Consider the following 17,818-nt stretch of genomic DNA (forward strand, 5'->3'; position numbering starts at 1 on the left):
CTACACTGACCAAAGATCATTTTAAATGACCTCATACTAACAGTGAGATGTTCTCAGACCACTCACTGACCAGTTACTAGCTGTAAACATAATTATCATTCTAACAAAGTATTTGATTTGACCAAGAGCCGACCCTCAGTGTTGACATATGAAGCCAATGTTGAAGTTCAAAATCCTGCAGTCCGTCCAGGGTCCACTGGAGGCTGGATCCAGGAACACCAGAAGTCACATACACAACACATGCAACAAATAATGTTTTTACAGCCTGATTAAACATGTTTACAGCGTGCTACAAAAAAACAACTAAATAGGTCTGATTATTTACGGTCATCATCGTCACAAACTGTACGAGGGGGAATTTTTTAAATCGTCTCTTTTTTGACTTTATGAACGACACGTGTTATCCATAGTTAGGCATGTAGCTGACATGATTGACAGGTGGGCGGGATGTAACGGAGACAACAAGGGACATACCTCATTGGACAGTTTTACATTTGGAGGGAAAGAAACTGACAGAGAAATGTTTACAGATGAATCATATATTTATTTTCAAAGAAGTTCAAATCTTTACATCATTACAAATAGTCGATGGTTAGCGATACAGCACAGATCAGAGAACAAAAGTCATCACTAGCACTGACAGCCTTCATGACTTAAAGGTCACATATTCTCCTCTTCAGGTTAAATCAGTGTCAGAGTGTCAAATCTAAAAAGACCAGAAATGTGTCTTTACTCTTTTTGTTAAAGTATCGTAGTATGTGTGAAAAGTAAAATCAACTTTCTGCAGAAACATGAAAAAAAACAGATGTGAAAACATTATCCCCTGATGACTTCTGTCTACTTCAGTTTACACAACTCAGCAGAGGCTCCAAAGATATCAAACCCAAGTCCAGCATGTAGAGGCTGAGTGAATGTGGTCTGGACTCTGTGGAGGAGAGTCATGGTTTTAGAGATGTTGTAGAAGGACAGAATACCTGCTCTGTGATCCAGGTACACTCCTACTCTGGAGGACCGAGGACCTGAGACAGCAGTCCTGACATTGTTGTAACAAAAGATATATCTGTTGTTGTCACAATATAACATCCAAGATTTGTCATTATATCCAAACTCACATTCATCTGACCTCCCTGCTCTGCTGATATTCTTGTATGTGACTGCTACATTAACTCCTCCTCTCCTCTCCACCTCCCAGTAACAACGTCCAGTCAGACTCTCTTTACTCAGGACCTGATGAAAACCAGTGAATCTGTCTGGGTGACTAGAATAAGACTGATGTTCTCTCGTTACTGTTACTTTTCTGTTAAAATCAGATAATAACAGACGTGTGTTTGCTGTGTTTGGATCCAGTGTGATGTCACATGAATATTTCAAGAACTCAGCTCTGGTCTTGGGCTCTGGTTCTGGTTCTGGTTCTGGTTCCGGTTGTGACAGTAAAACATCCACTTGAGTCAGTGTCTGTGAGATGTTTGTCCATTTGTCTGTCAGGACGTCCTGTAGTTTATCTCTGACTTCTGACACAGCTGCTGTCACGTCCTCAAAGTACCTCAGAGGACGGATCTTGATGCTGGATGAGTGTGTAGATTCACTGAGTGCTGACACTGAGGGGTAGTCCTGTAGAAACTGGTTGTGATCTTGTGTGTGTGAGAGCTTCTCCAGTTCAGCGTCTTTCCTCTTCAGCTCAGTGATCTCCTGCTCCAGCTTCTCCTGACGCTCTATGACTCGACTCACTTCAGTTTGCTGCTGGGATCTGACCTGCTGCGTCACATCAGAGCGTCTTTTCTCCATGAGACGGATCAGCTCAGTGAACATCTTCTCACTGTTCCCCACTGTTTTATCAGCAGAGCCATTGATAGCCTTCACCTCATGTAGGAGCAGCTTCACATCTTTCTCTCCGTCCTGGATTCTCTGCTGGATGTTTTGTCGACTCACCTCGAGCTCTCTCTGCTTCTCGCTCCTTTCTGCTGCAGCTGAGACTGTGTCGTGACCTTTGTGTTGGTCCACAGAGCAGAGATAACAGATAGACTGCTGATCAGTGCGACAGAACATCTTCATCACCTCATCATGACGAGAGCAGACGTTCTCCTGGAGCTTCTTGGAGGGCTGCACCAGCTTATGTTTCTTAAATGAAGGTGCTTTAAAATGAGGCTGGAGGTGATTCTCACAGTAAGAGGCCAGACACTGCAGACAGGACTTACAGGCTTTCAGTTTCCTCCCGGTGCAGACATCACAGGCCACATCTTCAGGTCCAGCATAGCAGAGATCAACAGGAGCAGCTTGGAGTCCAGTCTTCTTCAGCTCCTCCACTAAAACTGCTAACATGGTGCTTTTCACCAGGACAGGCCTCGGTGTGAAGTCCTGTCTGCACTGAGGGCAGCTGTAGACTCTCTTCTCATCCTGTGTATCCCAGTGGTTTTTAATACACTTCATGCAGTAGCTGTGTCCACAGGGAATAGTCACCGGATCCTTCAGTAGATCCAGACAGATGGAACAAGAGAAAGCCTCCCGGTCTAGCTGAACTCCTTTCTGTGCCATTTCTCCTCTCGGTAACAACGACTGTCTGAGTTTCACTTCCTGAGAAATCAAACTAGTTTGACCTCTGCTCTACACAGCATGTGTTTGTTCACAGTCTGCTCTCGCACATGTTGGTTACACCCATCCTCAAACATTAGATCTGATGTGGAGAGAAGGAGGAAATACACGTCAGAGTGGAGCTGGCTGTGTGTGAGAGCAGGAAGAAGAGGGAGGGGTTAACAAGCTGTGACTCATGTTTTATGCCTCTGATAGGGCCGATTCTCAACATGAATACATAACCACTCTCTGTCTCATGGAAGCAAACTCTATAAGCAAACATGTAAAAAAACTGTAGTCCCACATTTCTATCCTGTAAAAAGAAGTGAATAAAACAGAGAATAACTGAACAGGTTCTTCAACTACAGTCAGAACGGAGCGACCTGTGAGCACCAGCATTACAAGCTGTCAAAACCTGAGAGACCACAGGGAGGCGTCAGAGAGCCACTGAACTTTATCTCTATTGGAAGATGTGTTTTCACTCACTGCTGGTTCACATACTGTATTTACATGAAATACATTGAGCTGACCTTTGCTCCTTGTGTTTGTTTATCAGATGTTCAAAGTGATGACTGAAGCAGATCATTGATATTGTCTTTAGACATACTTCACCTCAGATAGATAGATAGATAGATAGATAGATAGATAGATAGATAGATAGATAGATACTTTATTGATCCCGAGGGGAATTCAAGGCATCCAGTAGCAGTATACAGACAGGCAGGACACAAGACATTAGTTACAATACACACCCGCTGTCCCCCCTCCCCTCTGTATACAATAATCCCCCAGACAAGATTTAGCAGCCCCTATGTGACTAAGAGTAAACATAATTACAAGTTAAGCCTGTGCAGTTAGCATTAGCATTAGACTTAAAACTTATATAGTATAATGTACATAACCTGTGAAGGAGAGAAAAACATGTGTGCTGGTTAAAAGAGACCTGTAAACAGTTAAAGAGCCTTAGAAACAAAGTGCTGACCTTCTAGAAACTAGTTACATGTGCATGTACAGAGGTGTTTGAGGTAGTGCCAGAGGTGTGAGTACAGTCATTAAACAGTCAATGCAGGGATGCAGACTGGGCCATTAAAGTGCTCAGCAACATAAAGGAGCAGAGATTAGCATTAAGTGTCCAAAACAATAAGGTGAAACCAGGAGTGATTAGGGTGATTGTCATTAAAGTACCCAACTATTGAGCAGCAGATTAGCATTAAGTGTCAAAGTCAATAGAGTGAAACTTGACCTAGTTAGGGTGATCATGTCAACCCTTACAGATGTAGCATAACACAACAGTAGGATTAGTAGTAGTAGATTAAAGTCATGATCCTGTTTCAAAAACAAACCTACTGACTCCTACTGCTGCTTTAATGTACAAAGACTCCTCTTAAAACAGTCGGCTTGATTTTAAGTAATGAAAGAATTTGGATATGTGGTAAAAGTATTACACTGACCAAAGATCATTTTAAATGACCTCATACTAACAGTGAGATGTTATCAGACCACTCACTGACCAGTTACTAGCTGTAAACATAATTATCATTCTAACAAAGTTTTTGATTTGACCAAGAGCCGACCCTCAGTGTTGACATATGAAGCCAATGTTGAAGTTCAAAATCCTGCAGTCCGTCCAGGGTCCACTGGAGGCTGGATCCAGGAAAACCAGAAGTCAGATACACAACACATGCAACAAATAGTGTTTTTACAGCCTGATTAAACATGTTTACAGCCTGCTACAAAAAAACAACAAAGTAGGTCTGATAATTTACTGTCATCATCGTCACAAACTGTACGAGGGGGAATTTTTTAAATCGTCTCTTTTTTGACTTCATGAACGACTTGTGTTATCCATAGTTAGGCATGTAGCTGACATGATTGACAGGTGGGCGGGATGTAACGGAGACAACAAGGGACAGACGTAACGCTACACTAGAGAGATTAGAGTTTGGAGAATTCATACAAAACTATCATGAAATAGCAAACAGATGTTTGAATTAGTTTTACCTAGTGTTGTAGTCAAGATCTTCCTAACAGAGACCAAGACAAAGCAGAGATCAGACTGAGACCATAAATATGAAAAACCATCATCATGTGTTTAAGGGGCGCGTCACTCACTTTGACTGTAACACCGGGAAGGTTTCTGCAGCAACTGAGGGATAAAAATCAAGTCATGAATGAAAGTTTAAATTCTTTTAGAAATGTGTGTTTACCTTGTAATCACAGTAATGACGGGAACAAATAGCCTGGTACAATAGAGCCACACCTAAACAGTCCAATAAGGAGAGTGGTAGTGTCTGAAACAGTGAACACTTTTCTATATGAGACACATCTCTACCCATGTGCAGCTGTAACTCTGACTTTTTAGAAGACTAACATCCCTCCAATAAACCCTTCATTGTTTCAGTCCAATCAGTAAAAGTCTTTAAAACAAGACGTCTTCTGTCTTTTTACTCTCCACTGAAAGTCTGTTTAAAACAATCGCTCTTTAATTTCATGTCATTTTAATATTCAGACAGTTTGTTCCTTTGATTTTCTCATGCAGTGTCTTCCACATATCAGCAGCATAAAGACGTATTCTTTGTCTCTTATTTTTGCTCTGATAATATTTCCTTCAGTGTTGCCTTGTTTTTAGATGATTATACTTCATGTTTTAAAGATACCTCATTGGACAGTTTTACATTTGGAGGGAAAGAAACGGACAGAGAAATGTTTACAGATGAATCATAGATTTATTTTCAAAGAAGTTCAAATCTTTACATCATTACAAATAGTCGATGGTTAGCGATACAGCACAGATAAGAGAACAAAAGTCATCACTAGCACTGACAGCCTTCATGACTTAAAGGTCACATATTCTCCTCTTCAGGTGAAATCAGTGTCAGAGCTCCTCTAAACATGTGTGTGAAGTGTGTTGTTGTAAATCCACTCTGATCCTGTATTTGATCATGTCTATAAACCCCTCTATTTCAGCCCTGCTCAGAACAGGCTGTTTCTGTGTCTGTAGCTTTAAATATGTAAATGAGCTGAGTCTGACCACGCCCCCTCTCTGGAAGCAACATAGCGCCTTTCTGAATAATTAAAGACGCTTAACAAAGATGAACAAGAAAACAATGAAAACATCACAAAGAAGAAATAATCTGAGAGAAGGAGGAAACTTCTGTTCACCTTTTTTTCTTTTGAAGACGAGTTAGAGAAGCAAGCGTGCGTGTAATGGTGAAAGGTGAACAGAATGACTACACACAGGTCCATGTCTGCTGTGGATTCAAGGAAAACGAGGGAGCTCAAAGAGACAGGTCAGAGGAAGATCCCACGTCCACATATGATATTCAAATCTAAAAAGTCCAGAAATGTGTCTTTACTCTTTTTGTTAAAGTATCGTAGTATGTGTGAAAAGTAAAATCAACTTTCTGTAGAAACATGAACAAAACACAGATGTGAACACATTATCCCCTGATGACTTCTGTCTACTTCAGTTTACACAACTCAGCAGAGTCTCCATAACTATAATATAGCCTGAGTCCAGCATGTAGAGGCTGAGTGAATGTGGTCTGGACTCTGTGGAGGAGAGTCATGGTTTCAGAGATGCTGTAGAAGGACAGAATACCTGCTCTGTGATCCAGGTACACTCCTACTCTGGAGGACCGAGGACCTGAGACAGGAGTCCTGACATTGTTGTAATAAAAGTCATAACTGTTGTTGTCATAATATAACATCCAAGATTTGTCATTATATCCAAACCAACATTCATCTGAGTTCTCTGCTCTGCTGATATTCTTGTATGTGACTGCTACACAAACTCCTCCTCCTCTCCTCTCCACCTCCCAGTAACAACGTCCAGTCAGACTCTCTTTACTCAGGACCTGAAAACAATAACCAGTGAATCTGTCTGGGTGACTAGAATAAGACTGATCTTCTCTCATTAATGTTGCTTTTCTGTTCTCATCAGATAATAACAGCCATGTGTTTGCTGTGTTTGGATCCAGTGTGATGTCACATGAATATTTTAAGAACTCAGCTCTGGTCTTGGGTTCTGGTTCTGGTTCTGGTTCTGGTTGTGACAGTAAAACATCCACTTGAGTCAGTGTCTGTGAGATGTTTGTCCATTTGTCTGTCAGGACGTCCTGTAGTTTATCTCTGACTTCTGACACAGCTGCTGTCACGTCCTCAAAGTACCTCAGAGGACGGATCTTGATGCTGGATGAGTGTGTAGATTCACTGAGTGCTGACACTGAGGGGTAGTCCTGTAGAAACTGGTTGTGATCTTGTGTGTGTGAGAGCTTCTCCAGTTCAGCGTCTTTCCTCTTCAGCTCAGTGATCTCCTGCTCCAGCTTCTCCTGACGCTCTCTGACTCGACTCACTTCAGTTTGCTGCTGGGATCTGACCTGCTGCGTCACATCAGAGCGTCTTTTCTCCATGAGACGGATCAGCTCAGTGAACATCTTCTCACTGTTCCCCACTGTTTTATCAGCAGAGCCATTGATAGCCTCCACCTCCTGTTGGAGCAGCTTCACATCTTTCTCTCCGTCCTGGATTCTCTGCTGGATGTTTTGTCGACTCACCTCGAGCTCTCTCTGCTTCTCGCTCCTTTCTGCTGCAGCTGAGACTGTGTCGTGACCTTTGTGTTCGTCCATTAAACAGAGATAACAGATAGACTGCTGATCAGTGCGACAAAATACTTTCATCTCCTCATTATGACGAGAGCAGACGTTCTCCTGCAGCTTCTTGGAGGGCTCCACCAGCTTGTGTTTCTTAAAGGCAGGTAGTTCATAATGAGGCTGGAAGTGATTCTGACAGTAAGAGGCCAGACACTGCAGACAGGACTTACAGGCTTTCAGTTTCCTCCCGGTGCAGACATCACAGGCCACATCTTCAGGTCCAGCATAGCAGAGATCAGCAGGAGCAGCTTGGAGTCCAGTCTTCTTCAGCTCCTCCACTAAAACTGCTAACATGGTGTTTTTCACCAGGACAGGCCTCGGTGTGAAGTCCTGTCTGCACTGAGGGCAGCTGTAGACTCTCTTCTCATTCTGTGTATCCCAGTGGTTTTTAATACACTTCATACAGTAACTGTGTCCACAGGGAATAGTCACCGGATCCTTCAGTAGATCCAGACAGATGGAACAAGAGAAAGCCTCCCGGTCTAGCTGAACTCCTTTCTGTGCCATTTCTCCTCTCGGTAACAACGACTGTCTGAGTTTCACTTCCTGAGAAATCAAACTAGTTTGACCTCTGATCTACACAGCATGTGTTTGTTCACAGTCTGCTCTCGCACATGTTGGTTACACCCATCCTCAAACATTAGATCTGATGTGGAGAGAAGGAGGAAATACACGTCAGAGTGGAGCTGGCTGTGTGTGAGAGCAGGAAGAAGAGGGAGGGGTTAACAAGCTGTGACTCATGTTTCATGCCTCTGATAGGGCCGATTCTCAACATGAATACATAACCACTCTCTGTCTCATGGAAGCAAACTCTACAAGCAAACATGTAAAAAAAACTGTAGTCCCACATTTCTATCATGTAAAAAGAAGTGAATAAAACAGAGAGAATAACTGAACAGGTTCTACAACTACAGTCAGAACGGAGCGACCTGTGAGCACCAGCATTACAAGCTGTCAAAACCTGAGAGACCACAGGGAGGCGTCAGAGAGCCACTGAACTTTATCTCCATTGGAAGATGTGTTTTCACTCACTGCTGGTTCACATACTGTATGTACATGAAATACATTGAGCTGACCTTTGCTCCTTGTTTTTGTCTGTCAGATGTTCAAAGTGATGACTTAAGCAGATCATTGATATTGTCTTTAGACATACTTCACCATAGATAGATAGATAGATAGATAGATAGATAGATAGATAGATAGATAGATAGATAGATAGATAGATAGATAGATAGATAGATAGATAGATAGATAGATAGATAGATAGATACTTTATTGATCCTGAGGGAAATTCAAGGCATCCAGTAGCAGTATACAGACAGGCAGGAAACAAGACATTAGTTACAATACACACCCGCTGCCCCCCCTCCCCTCTGTATACAATAATCCCCCAAACAAGATTTAGGAGCCCCTATGTGACTAAGAGTAAACATAATTACAAGTTAAGCCTGTGCAGTTAGCATTAGCATTAGACTTAAACTTATATAGCATAATGTACATAACCTGTGAAGGAGAGAAAAACATGTGTTGGTTAAAAGAGACCTGTAAACAGTTAAAGAGCCTTAGAAACAAAGTGCTGACCTTCTAGAAACTAGTTCCATGTGCATGTACAGAGGTGTTTGAGGTAGTGCCAGAGGTGTGAGTACAGTCATTAAACAGTCAATGCAGGGATGCAGACTGGGCCATTAAAGTGCTCAGCAACATAAAGGAGCAGTGATTAGCATTAAGTGTCCAAAACAATAAGGTGGAACCAGGAGTGATTAGGGTGATTGCCATTAAAGTACCCAACTATTGAGGAGCAGATTAACATTAATTGTCAAAGTCAATAGAGTGAAACTTGACCTAGTTAGGGTGATCATGGTACAAAAACAACTAAATAGGTCTGATTAGTTACTGTGTCTTGCCGATGAGCTTTATGTCTGACATTATTATTTTTTTCTTGTTGCCTCCCTCGTCAACAGCCAGCGACTACACCATGTATCCGTTCTCAACCCAAAATGGAAAAGACTTCCAGAATCTTCTCTCCGTCTATCTGGATGCGGCTTTCTTCCCGTGTTTACGAGAGCAGGATTTCCGGTGAGTTCTGACCGCTACTTCTCTCATATTTGTTTTATATGTTTTATTTTACTTGATAGCATTGGGTCGCTAAAGTAAGCCGACGAATTGTAGCCGAGACCAGCTGGTGGAATTAAAACAACAACACGAGTGCTTTTTAAGACGTCGCTGACGACGTGGATCGACGTCCACATTTGCGTTCGGAGGATATCTTACAAACCAAGACCCTTCAGAAATCACTTGTTTGTAACAGTGTGTGATAAGAATCCACTCTCTGTAATTAGTTCACTTCTGTTTGTGTGGATTCTTGCAGGCAGGAGGGCTGGAGGCTGGAGAATGAAAACCCAAAAGATCCCAACTCCCCCCTGGTGTTTAAAGGCGTGGTGTTCAACGAAATGAAAGGAGCTTTTGTAAGTCCACACTTTCCGAGTCACCGTTTTACAACATTGGGAACAAAGACGCTCAGAAAAATAAACGCTGGGTGACACGTGGCCCGAGACAAGTTACAGATATGAGATGAACAGATTTGAGACAAATTGAATCGGTGAGTTTTTAACGTTTGCTTGTGTGTGTGTTTTTTTTTAAAGTCCGACAACGAGCGCGTGTACGCCCAGCACCTCCAGAACAAGCTGTACCCGGACCACACGTACTCTGTGGTGTCCGGAGGAGAGCCTCTCGCCATCCCTGACCTCACCTGGGAACAGCTCAAGCAGTTCCACGCCACGCATTACCATCCCAGCAACGCCAGGTAGACACACACACACACACACACACACACACACACACACGTACACCGTTAGCCTAGAAGGGACATGAAGAAATGAGAGCAGCTGTTCAACAATAATCTGTTCATATGAGACACACAGGAAACCTGGATGTGTCCTTCAGGTTCTTCACGTATGGAGATCTGCCGTTGGAGCAGCATCTGAAGCAGATCGAAGAGGAAGCCCTGTCCAAGTTTGATCGCATCGACCCGAACACGGCGGTCCCCCCCCAGCCGCACTGGAGCAGCCCTGTGAGTTTCATCAACCCGGACACGCTCCTGTAACTTCTGTTTAAACTCTGAAATGTGTTGATTAGTCATTTTGACGTCACTGTGAATTCTCAGAGAGAGGACCATGTGACCTGCAGCCCGGACGCTCTGGCCCCTGATCCGGCCCGGCAGAACACGCTGTGTGTGAGCTACCTGCTGGGAGAGTAAGATCAAAAAATATATATATTTCTTTTTTTATTCTGCATTAAGATTAAGACGCCACAAAAGAGCCCCCCCTCCTCTTCCTTCTCCTTCATCACGTCACGTTGACTTTACAAAAACCGAGAGTCTTCCTCAGCACAGAAAAGTTTCTGACCTGTCCCATCATTCAGAAACATCTAAAAAAAAATCTGTTTTGTTTTTTTCTCGCTGCAGCATCACTGACACGTTTGAAGGATTCACCCTCAGCCTGCTGTCGTCTCTCATGATCTCTGGACCGAACTCGCCCTTCTACAAGGCTCTCATCGAACCCAACATAGGAAGTGACTTCTCCTCGGTTGTAGGGTGAGGAGCAACACAGGACTCCAAAGTGACAAACTAGAGCCTCCTTTAGGCCAACGACCTCCAGGATCCAGAACCACGTCTGTTTGATCCTGAGGACTTTGAGGGTCAGCACAGGATGAGGGAATGATGCCCCCTGGAGGATTTTTAACCTTATTGCTTCAGAGTTTGGAAACAAACATATTTTACAGCCAGCAGCGTAGATTTGAATTATTGTCAATCCATGCGACTCTTTCAATCTGTTTATTTCCTCTGACATGAATTTAAAGAGTTTTAATGACGACAGCTGGCTCCTCAAACGTCACCCAACACCAGATAAGCCAAGAGAAGAATTTACCTGCAGTAGCTGGGTTCAACCTGTAGAGGGCAGGAGGATTCATCAGTACATTAAAGGAAGAGTTGAACATCTGAGTAAAGTGTTGAACTCATGTGAGGGTGAGCATCAGTCTGCTGAGCCTCGTCTGCTGCAGACGTGTGTGAGTAGAGCTTTGTGTTGTTGTGTGTGTGTGTGCAGATACGACGGCAGCACCAAAGAGGCGTCGTTCAGTATCGGACTGCAGGGGATGGCCGAGGAGGACGCCGAGAGAGTGAAGGGAATCATCAGCCGAACCATCGACGACATCATCGAGTGAGTCCCACGCTCCTCCTCTTTGTGTTGAAGGCTTTGATTAAACGTGCTCTCTCCGAGGCGTCACCTTGTTTTCATGAAGCCGTCAACAAATGTGATTTTTAAAGAGATTAAAAAAATGGGACTCTCTGGACTTTGTAGTCCAGAGAAATCCTCTGAAAACAACAAGAGCAGAACAGCAGTAGGGTCTGCTCACACATGAAGGATAATGAGTCGTATGGTGAGATGTGACGACTCCTCCTCGTTACCGACAGGAGCGGCTTTGAGGAGGAGAGAATCGAGGCTCTCCTGCATAAGATCGAGATCCAGATGAAGCACCAGTCCACAAACTTCGGCCTGTCTCTGGCCTCGGTGAGTTCACCAACATGTGTTTACAAACCTCCATGTGGGAGCTTTGAAAGGAGATGTTCTGATTTTCACACTTTGGAAGATGCTTGATTTTTTATTTTTTTTTGTCCTCGCTTCTTTATGTGTTTTTGTTTTTAGTACATCGCATCGTCGTGGAATCACGACGGCGACCCGGTGCAGCTGCTGCAGATCAACGACAGCGTGGCCAAGTTCAAACAGACCCTGAAGGAAAACCCTGGCTTCCTGCAGGACAAAGTCAAGCACTACTTCAAGGTGCGTCACTCTGGGAGAGGACTTACAATATGTGACATTTTAGACTGAAGATGGTTTGTACCTGTCGGATCCAGACCAAGAATAAAGCTGTCACTGATGCTGCCTGAAGGGCAAATACTGGGTCTGTTCTCCAGGTCCACCTCAGCGGGTTCACATCCTTTCTGTTCCCCCTTACAGGAGAACACTCACAGACTGACCCTGTCCATGAGTCCAGACGAGGGCTACGTAGAGAAACAGGCCAAAGCTGAGAAGGAGAAGCTCCAGAGGAAGATCCAGGTTCTGTCAGACAGCGACAGGAAAGACATCTATGAAAAAGGTACAAAGTGCTGCTCCTCCTCCTCCTGCTGCTCCTCCTCCTGCTCCTCTGATCCACACTTATCAACTCATGTCTCCTCTGCTCCTCCTCCTCCTGCTGCTCCCCCTCCTCCTCCTCCTCCTCCTCGGTTAAGGTCTGGAGCTGCTGGCTGCTCAGAGCAAAGCGCAGGACGCCTCCTGTTTGCCGGCGCTGAAAGTGTGGGACATCGAGCCGACCATCCCTGTAACTCGTGTTCAGATCAGCACAGCAGGTACGGCGTTTCTCCAACATGAAACTAAAGGACTGATCACCCAGGTCCACAGAGCGTGTTCAATAAATGTCTCCTCAGGCGGCGTGCCGGTCCAGTACTGCGAGCAGCCCACCAACGGCTTAGTGTACTTCCGAGCCATGTGCAGTCTGAACACGCTGCCGGAGGAGCTCAGGCTGTACGTGCCGCTCTTCTGCAGCGTCGTCACCAAGTACGTTCATCTGATGATCGGCCATGTTCTGCCTTCCTCTTTACTCCTGGACTCGTGTGACATCATTGTCTCTGTCCGTTTGACCAGGATGGGCTGTGGAGCTCTGGACTACAGACAACAGTCCCAGCAGATGGAGCTGAGGACCGGGGGAATGTCCGTCTCCACCCAGGTCGTCCCCGACTCCACCCAGCTGGACATGTACGAGCAGGTCAGTACCAGCTGCTGTAGGGAGCTGAAGGAGCTCAGGGTTCTGGACCGTGGTGGTGAGGAGGGAGCCGAGCCTGATCCGACTCTGACAGACTGTCAGAGAGAAACGTGCAGACGAAGCTCGTGGTGACGCAGGTGTCCTTCTGTTCCAGGGCGTCCTCCTGTCCTCCTCCTGCCTGGAGAGAAACCTTCCTCACATGTTCCAGCTGTGGAGCCACATATTCAACAGGCCTCACTTGGACGAGGCGGAGCGCCTGAGAGTGCTGGTGATGATGTCAGCGCAGGAGTTAGCCAACGGGATCTCGTACTCGGGCCACATGTACGCTATGACGCGCGCAGGCCGTCACCTGACTCCAGCAGGAGACCTTCAAGAGACGTTTGGCGGGATGGAGCAGGTAACCGAGACTCACGCCGTGTTGTCATGGTGATTTTAGGTTTTAGTTTTTCCTCCCGCTTCATATTTGATCCGTCTTTTGTGAAACAGCCGTCTCGTGTTCTCACTTTGAACTTCAGGTGAAGTTCATGAAGCGGGTCGCTGAGATGTCCGACCTCAGCCAAGTCATCCGAACGCTCGTCAGGATCAAGAAGCACCTTCTCAACCCCGACAACATGAGGTGAGAGAGAGAGAGAGAGGTCAGAGGTCAGATTTGGGCGTGCTCTAACCACGAGACCACCGTCGTCTCCATGGTGACAGCTCTGTGTTAAAGTCCTGTCACTGCGTCGTGGTTGTCGGTCACGTTGGTCTCTTACAGGTGCGCCATAAACGCGACTCCGCAGAGAATGTCGGACACGGCAGCTCAGCTGGAGAGCTTCATGAAGGACGTGGCTGAAAACAGAAAGGAGCGCCGAGCGGTCAGGAGTGACATCATCGAGGTAAACTGTCGACGAACAAATCAGAGGGAGAAACCAGTCACAGCTCAGATTAGATGATGTGTTCTCTTTATTTCTTTATTTTCTAAAGAGGCCTCTCGACCAATCGGACGACTCGGGGCTGAGTCGGAAACTCATCTCTGTAAGTTTCTCTTCTATCATCTCTGTATCTCTGGCTCGCAGCTGTTTTCAAAAAGTCTCCTCCTCCTCCTGCTTCTCCTCCTCTTCCTCCTCCTCCTTCTCCTGCTTCTCCTCCTCTTCCTCCTTCTCCTCCTCCTGCTCCTCCTCCTTCGCCTCCTCCTCCTGCTCCTCCTCCTGCTTCTCCTCCTCTTCCACCTGCTCCTCCTCCTGCTTCTCCTCCTCCTCCTCCTGCTTCTCCTCCTCCTCCTCCTCCTCCTCCTCCTGCTCCTCTTCCTCTTCCTTCTCCTCCTCCTCCTCCTCTTCCTTCTTCTCCTCCTCCGGCTCCTCCTCCTCTTCCTCCTCCTCCTTCTCCTCCTCCTCCTGCTCCTTCTCCTCTTCCTCCTCCTGCTTCTCCTCCTCCTCCTTCTTCTCCTCCTCTGGCTCCTCCTCCTCTTCCTCCTCCTCCTTCTCCTCCTCCTCCTGCTCCTTCTCCTCTTCCTCCTCCTCCTCTTCCTCCTCCTCCTTCTCCTCCTCCTCCTGCTCCTTCTCCTCTTCCTCCTCCTGCTTCTCCTCCTCCTCCTTCTTCTCCTCCTCCGGCTCCTCCTCCTCTTCCTCCTCCTCCTTCTCCTCCTCCATCTTCTTCTCCTCCTCCATCTTCTTCTCCTTCTCCTCCTTCTCCTCCTCCATCTTCTTCTCCTCCTTCTGCTCCTCTTCCTTCTTCTCCTCCTCCTCCTGCTTCTTCTCCTCCTCCTCCTCCTCCTCTTCCTCCTTCTCCTCCTCCTTCTCCTCCTCCTCCTCCTCCTCCTCCTGCTCCTCCTCATCAGCTGTTTTCAAAAAGTCTGCACAGTGCTTTTTTAAAACCTGTTTCCTTCATTCTGTCTCACGTGTTCAAACATTTCTCATATAAAATAAATAAAGTGAAGTTGAAGTGTCAGGAGGAGACGCGTGGTGAGTCCTGAAGCTGAAGCAGTGCTCTAAATAAATCCCTGTCGTGGTCGGCTGACATCAGATTACAAAGCAGATTAAAGACGATGAAATGATGGAAAAGACGAGGAGAGCGACACAAAAATAAACCAAGAAGGAAACTTAACAAAAACACCAAACAGTCCGTCATAGTTCACGTGCATGATGCAGTCAACACTATCGTGTGTGTGTGTGTGTGTGTGTGTGTGTGTGTGTGTGTGTGTGTGTGTGTGTGTGTGTGTGTGTGTGTGTGTGTGTGTGTGTGTGTGTGTGTGTGTGTGTGTGTGTGTGCGTGCGTGCGTGCGTGCGTGTGTGTGTGTGTGTGTGTGTTCTGGTGTTTAGTATTTGCTCACCTGCTCCTCTCAGGACTCTGCAGGTGTGTCTGCAGCTTCTCATTTGGTACAGTAAAGATGTCTCCTCCTCTTCCTCCTCGACCTCTCAGGAGCCGAGCTTCCAGCCGTGTCAGATGAAGACCTTCTTCCAGCTGCCCTTCCCCGTTCACTTCATCAGCGAGAGTATTCGCACGGTACCTTTCTGCCACCACGACTACGCCAGGTAACCTCACCTGAGTGACATCACTTCCTGCTCTTTGTTTTGAGTTAGACTTCATCTTCACTGTGATGAATCCTTTTTTGTTTTTCTCTTCTAGTTTGTGCATCTTGGCGAGGATGATGACGGCTAAGTTTCTGCACGGAGAGATCAGGGAGAAGGGAGGAGCCTACGGGGGCGGGGCCAGGATGGGAGGAGGTCTTTTCTCTTTTTACTCGTACAGGTGAGAGGCAGCGACACCGCGCTCGTCACAGTGTGAAGACGCTCTTTGTCCGCCTCATTGACGAGTTTAAACACAAGACATCAGAAAGCATCATGACAGGAAAGAAGAGAAACATTAAAATAGAACATTTAAAAATCTGAAAACTTAAAATATGGTCAAGTAAAAATAGTTGAAATAAAATCTGTTTTTTATTTGATTTTATTTGGATTTCATTTATTTATTTTTTATCTTTTTAAACTGGATTTTATTTATTTATATTTTTTTTTTAACCTGGATTTTATTTTATTTCTTTTTTTTATTTATAACCAGTATTTATTTAATTTAATTTTTTATTATTATTATCTTTTTTTTACCTGGATTTTATTTATTTATTTATTTATTTTTTAACCAGAATTTATTTAATTTTATTTTTTATTATTATCTTTTTTTTTACCTGGATTTTATTTTATTTATAAAAAAAATTTTAACCTGTATTTTATTTGTATTTTTTATTATTATTATTTCTTTTTTTTACCTGGATTTTATTTATTTATTATAAATTTTTAACCTGGATTATATTTGTATTTTTCATTATTATTATATCTTTTTTTACCTGGATTTTATTTATTTATTTATTTATTTTTTTACCTGGATTTTAAAGAGCTGAGAGTTTCAGCAGACCTGCAGTTTTCTGGGAGTTTGTTCCAGATATACGGAGCATAGAAGCTGAACGCTGCTCCTCCATGTTTGGTTGGGACTCTGGGGACAGACAGCAGACCTGGACCAGACCACCTGAGCGGTGGAGTCTGAACCATGAAGCTCTTAATAAACCCGCAGCAGGATTTGAATCCATCTATAATCTCTCCTCTGACAGACTGTGTTGACCTTTTGTTTCTCGTACTTCTCTCAGGGATCCAAACTCGCTGCAGACCTTGTCTGCGTTTCGTCGAGGCGTGGACTGGGCGAAGTCGGGACACTTCAGCCAGCAGGACATCGATGAAGCTAAACTGTCCGTCTTCTCAGCCGTGGACTCTCCTGTGGCTCCCGCAGACAAAGGTCCTCCCTCACTGCTCTTATCTGTCTTCAGTTCGTGTGTCCGCCGTCGGCTCTGCTCACTCTGTGTTCGTGTTGCAGGAATGGGACGCTTCCTCAGCGGCGTCACGGATGAGATGAAGCAGAATCACAGAGAGAGACTTTTTGCCGTCACTCACCAAAGTCTGGTGGACGCGGCTGAAAGGTAACAACTCTTTACGTCTCCTCACATGTTTATTCACCACATCCAGTGTTGACTCTGTTTTCTTCCCTCCTCCCGCTGCAGATACCTCGGCGTGGGTCAGATGACGTGTGGCGTCGCCATCTTGGGTCCAGAGAACGAGGCGATTAAAAAAGATCCATCGTGGATCGTCAAATAATCCAAACTAACTTCTGAGTTTAAGACTCGACTGGACTGAACAAGCTGAAGCGCACAATATGAAGAGGACTGAGAGCTGATCTTCACTCTGTATATATTTAATGAAATATATGATCATGTTGGAAAACACAGTGTGTGTGTGTGTGTGTGTGTGTGTGTGTGTGTGTGTGTGTGTGTGTGTGTGTCACCAAAACTTTCAAACTTCAGTCAAGTGTTTTTTTTTTTGACTCAGAAGATTCATATCAGAGAAGTTTAGTCCAGTTCAACAAACTAAGTCTGGTGGTTTTTGTGCACGCCCCACGAAGATCCAAGCCTTCAAAATAAGAGCGTGCTAATAATGATGGTGAAAATTGAAGTTTTAACGATTATTTTTTTGAAGTCTTTGAACGCCTCAGGTTAAATAAATTCACCTGTTGGAGGCTCAACTCAACAGATTTAAATCTCCTTTTTTAAACTCCTAAAGAAGTATCTGATACACGTCTTTAAATAAATACAAAAACAGAGTGACACTTTTTTTTTTTTTTTTTTTGCTCACAATAAATGCTTTATTACTCTGACAGGACGATCACATGTCACCGCCGGCACATGAAGGTAAAACATCCAAAAAAAACTTAACAGCACCAGCAGGACGCTTACTAACAAACACCACCACAAGGACGTGACA

The 17,818-nt window shown here is 44.8% G+C and overlaps 2 protein-coding genes across 2 annotated transcripts; one reads left to right on the forward strand and one right to left on the reverse strand.

Moving 5' to 3' along the window:
• Nucleotides 1-837: 837 nt before the first annotated feature.
• LOC306826267 (uncharacterized protein) lies at nt 838-7,727 on the reverse strand (the record flags this gene model as incomplete). Its single annotated transcript, XM_079347467.1, has 3 exons — nt 838-2,550; nt 4,681-4,714; nt 6,034-7,727. 3 exons carry the CDS (start codon nt 7,725-7,727, stop codon nt 838-840), a joined length of 3,441 nt encoding a protein of 1,146 aa, XP_079203593.1.
• A 1,832-nt stretch (nt 7,728-9,559) lies between these two features.
• Nucleotides 9,560-17,285, forward strand: LOC306826768 (presequence protease, mitochondrial-like). The gene is made up of 21 exons (XM_079348286.1): nt 9,560-9,685; nt 9,863-10,023; nt 10,164-10,290; nt 10,384-10,472; nt 10,684-10,812; nt 11,324-11,437; nt 11,692-11,788; nt 11,924-12,058; nt 12,236-12,374; nt 12,508-12,624; nt 12,703-12,832; nt 12,920-13,040; nt 13,192-13,434; nt 13,553-13,653; nt 13,792-13,912; nt 14,001-14,051; nt 15,435-15,547; nt 15,642-15,764; nt 16,654-16,799; nt 16,878-16,980; nt 17,062-17,285. The coding sequence occupies exons 1-21, from the start codon at nt 9,671-9,673 to the stop codon at nt 17,153-17,155; spliced, it is 2,469 nt and encodes an 822-aa protein (XP_079204412.1). The 5' UTR covers nt 9,560-9,670; the 3' UTR covers nt 17,156-17,285.
• Nucleotides 17,286-17,818: the final 533 nt, after the last annotated feature.

The sequence above is a fragment of the Symphodus melops genome (genome assembly GCF_947650265.1).
Source record: "Symphodus melops genome assembly, chromosome: 7".
Taxonomy (NCBI): domain Eukaryota; kingdom Metazoa; phylum Chordata; class Actinopteri; order Labriformes; family Labridae; genus Symphodus; species Symphodus melops.

What these genes read in the sequence shown, in the direction of transcription:
- LOC306826768 (XM_079348286.1), top strand. An exon ending in AGCCGCACTGGAGCAGCCCT is followed by an intron (nt 10,291 to 10,383) that starts GTGAGTTTCATC and finishes GTGAATTCTCAG; the next exon opens with AGAGAGGACCATGTGACCTG. An exon ending in TTCTGCAGCGTCGTCACCAA is followed by an intron (nt 12,833 to 12,919) that starts GTACGTTCATCT and finishes CCGTTTGACCAG; the next exon opens with GATGGGCTGTGGAGCTCTGG.